This window comes from Pan paniscus, chromosome 11 (genome assembly GCF_029289425.2).
Source record: "Pan paniscus chromosome 11, NHGRI_mPanPan1-v2.0_pri, whole genome shotgun sequence".
Classification (NCBI taxonomy): domain Eukaryota; kingdom Metazoa; phylum Chordata; class Mammalia; order Primates; family Hominidae; genus Pan; species Pan paniscus.
In genome coordinates this window covers 5,645,895-5,658,387 of record NC_073260.2, presented here as the reverse complement: position 1 = coordinate 5,658,387, position 12,493 = coordinate 5,645,895, and the positions used below count along the sequence as shown (strand labels likewise).

General features: G+C 52.4%; 1 protein-coding gene across 6 annotated transcripts in view; it reads right to left on the bottom strand.

The window, feature by feature from the left end:
- SARDH (sarcosine dehydrogenase) overlaps positions 1 to 12,493 on the bottom strand; it is an 82,909-nt gene that overhangs the window by 38,363 nt on the left and 32,053 nt on the right. For all 6 annotated transcript variants that reach the window (XR_008626631.2, XM_034929428.2, XM_034929424.3 and 3 more), the window contains 4 exons: positions 11,225 to 11,308; positions 9,193 to 9,306; positions 2,718 to 2,856; positions 758 to 871 (listed from right to left, as the gene is read on the bottom strand). Coding sequence is in view for 5 of the 6 variants with exons in the window: in XM_034929428.2 (XP_034785319.1) it covers positions 758 to 871; positions 2,718 to 2,856; positions 9,193 to 9,306; positions 11,225 to 11,308 (451 nt within the window). In the remaining variant the exon portion in view is untranslated. The remainder of the gene's footprint in view (positions 1 to 757; positions 872 to 2,717; positions 2,857 to 9,192; positions 9,307 to 11,224; positions 11,309 to 12,493) is intronic.

Here is a 12,493-nt window from a genome sequence, read left to right as displayed (position 1 = left end):
GAGCTGCACGGTCAGCACCTTCCCCTGTGCAGGTCCCGTCCCAGAGGCGGCAATGCCCCTTCCTGGAGAAAGAGAATGTTTCCCTCTCTGCTTCTTCATCCCTGGTGGGGATGGGTTACAGGACGAGAGATCAGATGGCTCCTGTGTGAACCCAGGGACAGGATCAGGGAGCTGAAGGGACAGGAGGCAGGTCCTGGCTCTGCGTAACAGTTGGGGCTGAGCAAACAAGGGATGAGGGTACTGAGCTACCTGTCCCTGAGGGTATGCAAGCAGACATGGAGAGACTGCAGCCGGCAATCAGGCATCAGCGTGGGCCCTGAGCTGGAATCTTCTAAGGGCCTATCCAAGCTCCAGACCAGAGGGTCACACGGGCCTGAGAAGTCAACCCAGCAAGGACGTCAGTGGCAGAAAGGAGCTGACTGCTTTGAGTGGGAGGCACGGCCTAGCATTGGTACGCTTTGTTCCGGGCAACCGAGCCGAGCACGCCCACACTGCAGCCACTCCGAACCGCAACAGTGTGGACAGGTTCGGAGATGCAATCACTGAGTACTGGGAGCTCCAGCAATGCCGCCTGAACAAAGCCCCCATTTAGCCTGAAACGAGACCTCTAATCTCCCAGCTGTGACCACAGCAGGCACAATAGCTAATGACAGAGCTGCCGTCAGCAGCCCATCCCGTCCATCCTGCCCTGTCCACAACCACCAGTCCACAGAGCAGGCCGCAGTCACAGCGCCGTGCGCACAGAGGCATCCCATACCTTCAAAGGCGGGGGCCAGCGGGGAGGCCTGGTGGCTGGGTGCCAGGCGGCTGACAGTCAGGTCACTCTCGGTGCCCCCACGGTGGTTGAGCATGCACGTGTACACGGTGGAGCCTGCGAGAGGGAGAAGGAAGCCGGGTCTGTGCTGCCTCAGTTTCCCCAGGGCCGCTCACAGGAGCAGCTCCTTGTCACGGAGGCTGGATAACCCCCAGACAGGATGCCCTACTGGGAGGTGACCTGGAGAGCCCCTCAGCCCAGGGATGCCATTTCAGCTGAATGACCCAGAGAAGACTGGCCATGGGCAGGTCATCCCATCACCGTCACCCTTGCGGGAAGGAAGCTTCTTTCTTCTTGAAATGCCTTGGCACTGGCCCCTCCCACCCATCCACCACCATGCTGAGAAGTTTCTAGGGAAAGGATTCATGCCCCCCATTCATTCTGGGGCTCCTAGCTCCGTGCCTGGTACCGGAGAAGACTCCATAAATGTCTTTGGCATAAATTACTTTGTGGATGGAGGATGGATGGACAGATGGGAAGGTGGGCAGATGGATGGGAGGATGGGAGTGGGTGAGCAGAAGGGGGAACAGATGTATGGAGAAACAGGGATGTGTGGGCTGGTGGATGGGTGGATGCAAGACTGAGTGGGTGGCTGGATTAATGGGAGGTGAGCAGCAGGTGCCTGGGAGTCTGGGGAGTGGGTTTGTTGGTTGGCTGGCTGGAGAGATGATGTTAGGGGTTGAATTGTGTCCCCCACAAAATATATGTGAAAGTCCTCACCAGGACTGGGAGTGTGATCTTATTTGGAAATGGGGTCTTTGCAGATATGATCAGGTTAAAGTGAGGTCATGAGTCTGGGCCCTCATCTAATCTGACTGCTGTCCTTCTAAGAGGATAACACGGCTGGGCACGGTGGCTCACACCTGTAATCCCAGCACTTCGGGAGGCTGAGGCGGGAGGATCACCTGAGGTCAGGAGTTTCAGACCAGCCTGGCCAACATGGCGAAACTCCGTCTCTACTAAAAATAGAAAAAATAGTTGGGCATGGTGGTGTGTGCCTGTAATCCCAGCTACTCAGGAGGCTGAGGCATGAGAATCACTTGGACCCAGGAGGCGGAGGTTGCAGTGAGCCAAGATCGCGCCACTGCACTCCAGCCTGAGCGACAGAGCGAGACTCCGTCTCAAAACAAAACAAAACGAAAAAGAGAACACCTGGAGAAGGCCTTGTGACACAGGCAGAGACTGCAGTGACGCAGCTGCATGCCGAGGAAGGCCAAGATTCCCGGCCACCACCAGCAGCTGGAAGAGCAAGGAAGGGTCCTCTGCAGAGTGTCAGGTACAGACACCCTCATTTTGACCTCCAGCTTCCAGAACCGTGACAATAAATTGCTGTTGTTTTAAGCCACCAGGTTTGTGATCCTCTGTTCTGGCAGCCCAGAACACTCATGAAGATGGGGACGCATGAGCTGTTGGGTGGGTGGGTGGGTGGGTGACGAAAAGGCAGATGAAGATCCCAAGTATGTCCCAAATATGGCTTGGGACATACTTACATTAAAAATGAGTCATTATGTATCCAAAATTCAAATGTAGCTTAGCATCCTGTGTTTCTATTTAATTCTGGCAATCCCACCTGTGAGAGCATGGGGGGGGGGACTGGGCCCCACAGTCCCAGGAGAGAAGTGGCTGAGGGCCAGCTGCCACACATCCTTTCTGGAAGAGTAGAGAGGAAGGCAGAGGTAGGGAGGAGAAGGAAGGCAGGAGGGAGAGGTGGAGGAAAGTAATGAGGGCCTGGGGCCTGGGATGGGGCAAAGGGGGCCAGACGGGGGGCTCAAAGCCAGGTGAGGGCAAGGAGCAGTGTGCTCAGGGTGCCCGAGGGGACAGGGTGGCTTGCCAGCTCATCTCAGTGCCTGAGGCTGTGCCCATGGAGTGACAGGAACATGCCCCCCAACCTCAGGCTCCATACCTGGGGTTCGGCTGACATCTGCGGAGAAGAGCCAGTCGGCAGCCTTCCTTGCATCCAGCCCCACCAGGTAGAACTTCCCGAAGTAGGACATGTCAAACACAGCGGCGGCCCCTCTGCAGGCCAGGCACTCCTTCTTGATCTGAAAAGTTCCAGACAGGTGGGAATGCCACGGGGGCCTTTGGGGTGTGCTTCTTCCTCAAGAATGTGGAGAACGGGGGCTGTTTCCAACACACCTGTACTGAGCCTCCCCTCCCTCTCTTCCAGCCCGCACCAAGCCCTTCTCAGCTCAGGTGCACACTGTGACACATGCTTCTCAAGCACAGGACATGCTCCCCAGGATAGATAATATGCTAAGCCACAAAACAAGGCTCAATAAATTCAAAAAGGTTGAAATCATACAAAGGACGTCCTCTGACCGCGATGTAATTAAATTAGAAATCAATAGCAGAAGAACAATTGGAAACTTCACAAACATGTGGAAATTACACAACACACTGCTAAAGAACCAATGGATCAAAGAAAAGAATCACAAAGGGAATTAGAAGCTACTGAATTAAATGAAAATGAAAGCACAACACACAACCACTTATGAGATGCAGCTAAAGCGATGCTCACAGGGAAATTTCTGCTTGTATGTGCTTGCATTACGAAAGAAGATCTCGAATCAATGGCCCGATCTTCCACTTTGAGACACCAGAAAAAGAGCATAATTAAACCCAAAGCAAGCAGAAGGAATGAAATGTTAGAACAGAAATAAGAATCGAAAAATAGGAAAAAACAGCAAAACAAAAAGTTGATGTTTTGAAAAGATCAACAAAATGGACAAACTTCTAGCTAGAGTGACAGAGAAAATGAGAGGACTCAAAGTGCTAAAATCAGGAATGAAAGACAGGAGATCATGCCTACCCCACAGAAATAAAAGGGATTCTGAGGGAACTCTGAACACGTGTATGCCAACAGACTAGACACGAAATGGACAAATTCCTAGAAACACACAAATTACTGAAACAGAATGAAGACATGACAAATCTTAATAGAACAAAAAAGAGATGGAATTCGTAATTGAAAAATTGTCCACAATCCCAGGTCCAGATGGCTTCCGCTTCCCTGATGAATTTTACCAAACAGTCAAAGAAGAACTAATACCCATTTTTCCCAAACTCTTCCAAAAAATATGAATAGGAAATACTTGCCAATTCACTCTAGGAGGCCAGCATTACCCTGATGCCAAAAGCAGAAAAAGATATTATAAGAAAACTACAGACCAATATTTCTTACAAATATAGATATAAAAAAAATCCTCAACAAAATACTAGCAAATCAAATCCAACAACATAGGAAAGAGATTACACACCATGATCAATGGGATTTACCCCAGGAACATGAGGTTGGTTTAACATTCAAAAATCAATTGATGTAATGCAACATATTAAGAGAACAAAGGACAAAAACCATCTGATCCTCCAACAGACACAGAAAAGTATTTGACAAAATTCACCCGTTCATGATAAAAACGCACAACAAACTAGGACTATAAGGGAGCTTCCCTCAGCTGATGAAAGACGCCTATAAAAATCACGTTGCAAACATTATACTTCATGATGAAAGATCAGGAACAAGACAGGGGGGTCCAATCTTGCCACTCTATTCAACATTGCACTGGAGGCTCTAGCCAGGGCAATTAGGCAGGAAAAGAAAAATAAAAGGCATCCAGATCAGAAAAGAAGAAATAAAAACATCCCTATTTGCCAATAGCAGTATCTTGTATATAGGAAATCCTAAGGACTCCACTAAAAAAAAAAAAAAGAAAAAGAAAAAAAACTGTTAGAACTAATAAAATAGCTCAACAAGGTTGCAGGATACAAGGTCAATATACAAAAGCACACAAAAAACTATTGTATTTCTATATTAGCAATGAACAATCTCAAAAAGAAGTTTTAAAAATTATATTTATAATATCATCAAGATAATAAAATGCTTAGGAATAAATTTAATTAAAAAGTCCAAAACTTATATTCTAAAATCTAGATTTTTTTTGAAAGAAATGAGAGAAGACCTAAATAAGTGGAAAGACAGCCCATGTTCATGAAACAAAAGACTTACTATTGTTGAAATGACAAGATACCCCAAATTGATCTACAGACCTAACACAGTTCCTATCAAAATTCTCAGCTGGTTTCTTTGCAGAAATTGACTAGCCAATCCTAAAATTCATATGGAGATTCAAAGGGGCCAAGAATACTCAAAACAATATTGAAAAGGAAAAACAAAATTGCAGAATTCACATTTCTTGATTCCAAACTTGCTATTAAAATACAAAGCCACATAATCAAGACAGTGAGGTACTAAATAAGAATAGACCTATAGATCAATGGAATAGAATTGAGAGTCCAGAAATAAGCCCTCATCTTTACAGTCAATTGATTTCCAACAAGGGTGCCAAGACAATTCCAAGGGTAGAGCAATCTTTTCAACAACTGGTGCTGGGCCAACTGGGTAGCCACATGCAAAAGAACGTGGCTGGACCCGACCTCACGCCATGCACAAAAATTAATTTTCATGGATCCTAGACCTAAGTGTAAAAGCGAAGATATAAAACTCTTAGAAGAAAACATAAATGTTTTTTACCTTCGGTTAGGTTCTTAGACATGACACCAAAAACACAAGCAACAAAACAAAAACATAGAGATGAATTGGACAGCATCAACATTTTAAAAGCTGCAAACAATGCCATCAAGTAAGAGAGATGACAACCACAGGATGGGGAGAGTGTGTGCACATTACAGATCTGATAAGAGACTTGTATCTAAACTATAAAAAAAATTTGCAACTCAATAATAAAAAGACAGTCAGGTGCGGTGGCTCATGCCTGTAATCCCAGCACTTTGGGAGGCTGAGGCAGGTGGATCACCTGAGGTCAGGAGTTCGAGACCAGCCTGACCAACATGGAGAAACCCCATCTCTACTAAAAATACAAAATTAGCTGGGCGTGGTGGTGCATGCCTGTAATCCCAGCTACTCAGGAGGCTGAGGCAGGATAATTACTTGGGAGGCTGAGGCAGGCAGATCACCTGAGGTCTGGAGTTTGAGACCAGCCTAGCCAACATGGAGAAACCCCATCTCTACTAAAAATACAAAATTAGCTGGGCGTGGTGGTGTGCACCTGTAATCCCAGCTACTGGGGAGGCTGAGGCAGGAGCATTGCTTGAACCCAGGAGGCGGAGGTTGCAGTGAGCCGAGATCACACCATTGCACTCCAGCCTGGGCAACAAGAGCGAAACCCTGTCTCAAATAATAATAATAATGATAAGACAAATAACCCAATTTTAAAAGGGACAAAGGATCTGAACAGACATCTCTCCACAGAATATATGCAAGTGGACAACAGGCCCATGAAAATGTGCTCAACATCATTAGTTGTTCCAGGAATGCAAATCAAAACCACACTGAAATGCCATTTCACAACCACCAGGATGTCTAGAATCAAAAAGTCAGATAATAATAAGTGTTGGCGAGGATGTGGAGACACTGGAACCCTCTCGCACTGTGGTGGGGAATGTAATGTGGTACAGTTACTTTGGAGAACAGTTGGCGTTCCCCCAAAATGTTAAACAGAGATACCACTTGACCCAGGCCTCGTTATATACCCATAAGAAATTATAACATACATGCATACGACACCTGGTACATGGATGTTCACAGCAGCACTGCTCATAAGAACTCAAAAGTGAAAACAATTCCAATGTCCACCAACGGATCAATGGATGAGTAAAATATGATGGGTCCATACAATGGAATATGATTGGGATAAAAAGGAATGAAGTGGCCCGGCATGGTGGCTCATGCCTGTAATCCCAGCACTTTGTGAGGCCAAGGCAGGTGGATCACCTGAGGTCAGGAGTTCAGGACCAGCCTGGTCAACATGGTGAAATCCCGTCTCTATTAAAAATACAAAAATTAGTTGGTCGTGTTGGCCTGTGCCTGTAATCCCAGCTACTTGGGAGGCTGAGGCAGAAGAATTGCTTGAACCTGAGAGGCAGAAGTTGCAGTGAGCCGAATCGCACCCCTGCACTCCAGCCTGGGGCAACAGAGCAAGACCCCATCTCAAAAAATAAATAAATAAATAAAAATTTTAAAAATTTTAAAAAAAGGAATGAAGTGCTGACACACACACTACGACATGAATGTGCCTTGAGAATATCACGCTAAGTGGAAGAAGCTGATCACAGAAGCACACATCTTTTATGATTCTACTTATGTGAAAGGTCCAAACTAGATATATCTACAGAGAGAGAAAGTAGAGTAGGGTTGCCCTGGGCTGGGGATAGGGTGAGGTATGGGGTATCTTTTGCTGGGAGATGAAAACATTCTAAAACTAGATCATGGTGATGGTTGTACAATCCCATGAACTCACTAAAAAACACTGAGTTGTACCCTTTAAATGAATAAATCATATAGTATGCGAATTAGATCTCAATAAAGCTGTTTTCAAAGCACACACACAGGCACGCACACACACACACACATAAACAACATCACTCCCTATTTCCTTCCCCAGGTTTACAAATGCCTGGGTGAGGTTTTGAGAATCTTCTATTCTTCACTATATGTTCTACTTGGTCTTCCCCTTCAGGGCTCAACATGCGCCCCATTGCTGAGCAGAGGTGCCCACCTCATTGTTGTTACAGGAAAAAAATTATCATGACAGCAACAACCACAGCTTCCTGAACAGCTGCCGTGTGTCGGGAAGCTGTTTCATCTCCTCCCAAACTCCCTTTCAGTTTCCACAGGGGAACTCATATTACCTCTCACATACTCAGGGAGGCCAGGGATGGTGGCACAGCCAGGCAGTGGCAGAGTTATGGTCCAGCCAGGCTGTGCAGGGGTGCACTGACCCTGACAGCTGGTCATGCAGATCCCTGCCCAGCTCCACATTCAGTGACGCCTCATTGGCGGACTGGATTGAAATCAGCCGTGGAGAAAGCATTTACATCAGGGAAATTGGCCGGTGCTACTGAGCCAGCTTCCTCCCCTCTGCCCCAGAGAGCTGGTTGTTAAGCTGTTACCAGCACACCACTGGGACCATCTGCCTCCTGAGCTCTCCGTGGCTTCTCCAGCCCCGCCAGGCATCACTGTCCTTCAGGACAGGGCTCCCCTTTGTCGGTTTCTGCTGTACCTTTGCTGATGCCACCGGGGCTGCCAACCAAAACCCTCAGCAGCTTCCCGCGCTGGGCTCCTCTAGCAGGCCGGGGAAGCTGCCAGCGCCAAGAACAAGCACGTGTTTCGTGCTTTAGGACGGCTTCAGGCGCGTTTGCGGAGGCCGGATGAAGCCACAAAGCCAAGTTGGCATCTCCCCCGAGCTCCCACATCCTCGAGGGCCAGAGTCCCACAGGCTTTCGAAGCTGTGGGTGCGGAGGTGCCAGACGGAGCCCCGAGCACTCCCTGGGAGGCAGCGACAAGGGACTCGGGCACTGAGCCGGCCCTGCTGCTGAGGCGCTTCATGACACACACGCCTCCTCCTTCCTGCAGGAGCCCCCTCTTCCGACGCCTTGAACGGATGTTCCACCACTAGAGCAAGCTTTCGGGGAGATGGTGGAAATGAACGGTTTCTTCCCTTCAGAACTGGCTACAGAACCCAGTGCGGGACCCAGTGGGGCCCTTGCCCAAAGACCATGAAGAGTCTCAAGGCACTGACAGCACAGCATGAACCCAAGCTGGGCCCTTCAAGGCAACGGGCGACCGCAGGGTCAGACCCTACCCAAGCCGGGCTTGCGACTGGCCCAGAGGCCCCAGGAAGGAAACCCCTCGTGGATGCCTCCTAAGCTGTCCCTGGACTCTGAGACTCTGGGCTCAGGCCTTGGCTCTGCTCCTATGTCAGATTCGCAGTGAGATGTCACGCGTCTCCCTGGGGTGGCACGGGGACAACAGCTGTGCTCCACCTGTGAGCACTTTACAACACGACTGGGCAGGCCAGGGCAGACGCTGGCCTCGCTCCTCCCCGGACAGCTGCGGGGGAGGACGCCCCTGTGTGGTGCAGGCTGCTGCAGGGGAGAAGACCCCCAAGACTCCTCACCTCCACCCCCTGCACGTGGGAGCCAGGTCCCCAGGCAGGGGCGACGGGCTGCCAGCTGCCCCGTGTGAGCAGCCTCGCCTGCCCACTTTGGAGCAAGAGGAACAGCAAGCAGGCTCCAGGCCCCAGCCCGTTGCCTCAGCCCCCCCCCTCACCCCATCCCCAGCAGCACCACTTCCGCTCAGGCCTGGCTGCTGGCAAAATCTCGGCACAGAGGGAGGAGGGGGAGAGGAAAACGCGTGATTCCTCCTCAAAATGGAGTCAGCCGAAAAAAGCGTGAATGCAGAGCCTGAAGAGACTCCTGGGGGAGGGGAGCCCCTGCAGGGCCAGCCGAGGGCCGGCGCAATGGCTTATCTGAGGGACAGGCAGAAGGACGGACCCCCAAGGTGGACCCCAGCTACGCACCGCGTCGTGGTGGGGCGGGAAGGCGAAGGTGTACTCGTCTGCCAGCAGCCTGCGGTAGGCGTAGTCCTCGTGCGCGCGGCTCCCGTAAGCCCCGTAGTAGTCGTACTCGAGGACCTGGGAAGAAAAGACGAGGTCCTCAGCCTGCCTCTTTGGCCCCTCCCCGCTTCCCTCCCCAGAGCGGGGTCCCGCTGAGGCTGTGATGGAGTCAGGCCTGGCCCTGCCCTCGGAGAGCCCTGCACTGAGTGCCCGTGTGTTGTGGACGCGGGCAGGGGGCTCCCATGAGGTCCAGGCAAAACAGAGGCACAAAGGAGGCAGCAGGGTTGCCTGGTGGGTCTGAGAGCCCAGCCAGGGCCCAGGAGGCTGGAGGAGGAGCTGGATGCACCCAAGGTGGGGAACGACAGGGAGAGGTGGTTACCCAGGACCTCAGCCAGGGCTGCTCCCTGGAGCCACGGCAATCCCAGGCCCAGCTCCTGCTCTGGGCCAGCCCCTGCGGGAAGTGCCTTACACTCCTACCAGGTGTGCCCCTTTCTACAGATGAGGAAAGTGAGGCGCAGAGAAGTTATATCTCGCCCAAGGGCACAGACAAGTCCTGGACCTGGCAGTGGCACGAAGCCAGGCAGGTGCGTGGGCTCCAGAGTCCAGCTTGTCTGCCACTGCCTTGGCCTCCCTGGGATCTGCCCCCATCAGACACCCCACAGCCCCACAGCCCCATGCCCCTCCCTGGCCGCTGCTCCTGCAGACAACCCCCCACCCCGCCACCTGCCCTCCTAACTGCCGACACGGCACAGCTGTGAATGCAGGTGCGGGCAATTCTTAACCTCCCAGGGCCGCCAGCCCCGCCCGCCCAAGCCTCACCTCCTCTTCACACACAGGTGGGAGCCAGTGTGAGGTTGTAAGGGAGTCAGGCTTTGCTGGCATCTCTGCATGGAGTACCCCCCTCCCCAGCAGGGACATCCCATCCGCTGCAGCCCTGCCAAGGTGCCCTGGACACCCAGGCTGGCTCCCGGGTGGGGGTGCAAAATCTGCCCATCTTGGGACCTGGGGTGTGTTCCTGACTCTCCTCTCCTCACCCAGGGACAGGGGAGAGGGGCTTCCAGGGCCAGATCTGACTGGAACACAGTGGGTTGCACTTCAAGACAGGGTCTGCCCAGACCCCTCCTCCCCGCAGGGTTCATGAGGACGGCATGTCCCTAGGGGCCAGCAGGAGAAGAGACGATGACCTGCAAGGCTCTGACCCCAGAGCCGAGGCCCCGTTAGCCAGCTCTGGCTCTCATCTCCCCTCCCGATGCCCTGGAGCTCTGGAGCCTGTCCTGGGCTGTGGGTTGCCATGGGGATGGAAGGTGGGTGCACCAGAGGGGACTGGTGAGACGCAGCCCCGGGAAGGGGATTTCGATTTCTGTAAATCTGGATCAAATGCTACCCCTCAGCTGGCCTTAAGGCCTCGCGTCCCCTGCTCCCGAGGGTCTGGGTCCCAGGTTTCACAGCAGGACTGCCTTTGTTCCTCTCACTGAGGACCCAGGTCCCTGGGAGTCCCCAGAGGACGCCCAGAGTCCAGGCCACTGTGAAACCTCCACTGGGAAACTGAGCACCCTGGGTGCATCAACCTGCCCAGTGCCTGCCCTCCTATGGACATAAACCAACAGTCGGAGTGGCCAAAAATAGATGCACAGAATTAGGAGACGCTCCATTCCTCCTGCAACCTGGGGGAGTCTTCTTGCTGTCTCCCCACCGCAGGACACCCCTTCTGCTCTGCCTACAGCCCTTCCCACTTAGGCCATGGAAGGCCTGGCCACAGCGGACGGGGAGTGGGGAGGACGGGGAGTGGGAATTGCGTGAACGGCACAAAGAATGCACTGAGCCTTGGGGGCAGGTCGGCAGGGCTCGGCTTCCCGTGTGCAGAATAACTGATCACGACAGTGGAACCACCTGGGGAGGCGGGGCACACGGAGGGGCAAGGACGGGGCACGTGGAGGGGCAAGGGGGTTGACAGGGCAGGGCCTCCCAGCAGCACAGCCCAGCAGGCGCTACTCACCGGAGCTGGGCCTCGGGGATGAAACCATCCCGGTCGCTCCCAGCCGTGCCGCTCCTGGAACACGCAGCCTTGTCCAAGGAGTTCCTGAGCAGGAGTGGGGAACAGGCATCTGTCACGCATGGCCTGATACCCCTGCGCAGGGCAGAGAGCCACATCCGCCACTTTACACCCAAGGGTGCGGAGAGCAAGGAGGCCCTGACTCTTGGAACCAGGCCTCCAGCCCAGTGTTTGCAGCTACCCTCACTGCCTCACCCTGAGAACCCCTATGTGTAGAATTACCACCTGCCCCATCTGCCCTCACCCTGAGAACCCCCATCTATAGAATTACCACCTGCCCCATCTGCCCTCACCCTGAGAACCCCCATCTATAGAATTACCACCTGCCCCATCTGCCCTCACCCTGAGAACCCCCATCTATAGAATTACCACCTGCCCCATCTGCCCTCACCCTGAGAACCCCCATCTATAGAATTACCACCTGCCCTGATCTGCTCTTGCCCCAGGAATCCCATCTATAGACTTACCGCCTGCCCCATCTGCCCTCACCCTGAGAATCCCCATCTGTAGAATTATCACCTTCCCCTATCTGCCCTCATCCTGAGAACCCCCAGCTATAGAATAGCACCTGCCCCATCTGCCCTGGCCCTGATAACCATCATCTGTAGAATTACCGCCTGCCCTGATCTGCCTTGGCCCTGAGAACCCCCATCTGTAGAATTACCATCTGCTATGGACGGAATCACATCCACACATAAATTCATATGTCAAAGCCCTGACCCTGACGTGACTCTATTTGGAGATGGGATCTTTAGGTTAAGTGAGGTCATCAGGGTGGGTCCTAATCCCATACGGCTGGAGCCCTTATAGGAGGAGGAAGCGACGCCAGGGCCCTCTCCCCGCTGCATGAGGACAGTGAGAAGGTGGCCGACTACGAGCCAGGAGAGCCTTCTCCAGGAACCCATCGTCTGACACCTTGATCTTGGACCTCCCAGTCTCCAGAAATGTGGGGAAAAAAAAGGTCTGCTGAAACCTCCCCACTTGTGGCCTTTTCCTGTGGCTGCCCTAGCAGAAAGATGCACCATACGACCCAGCAATTCCACTCCCAAGTATGCACAAGAGAACTGAGAGCGGGGTTGCAAACAAATTCCGTTCACGCATGTTCACTGAGCTCTATGCGCAACCACTAACCAGGGGAGAGAACCCCCGTGGCCCTCAGCTGATGAGTGGATCAACAAAGCATGGTCTGCATACACCATGGAATATTATTCA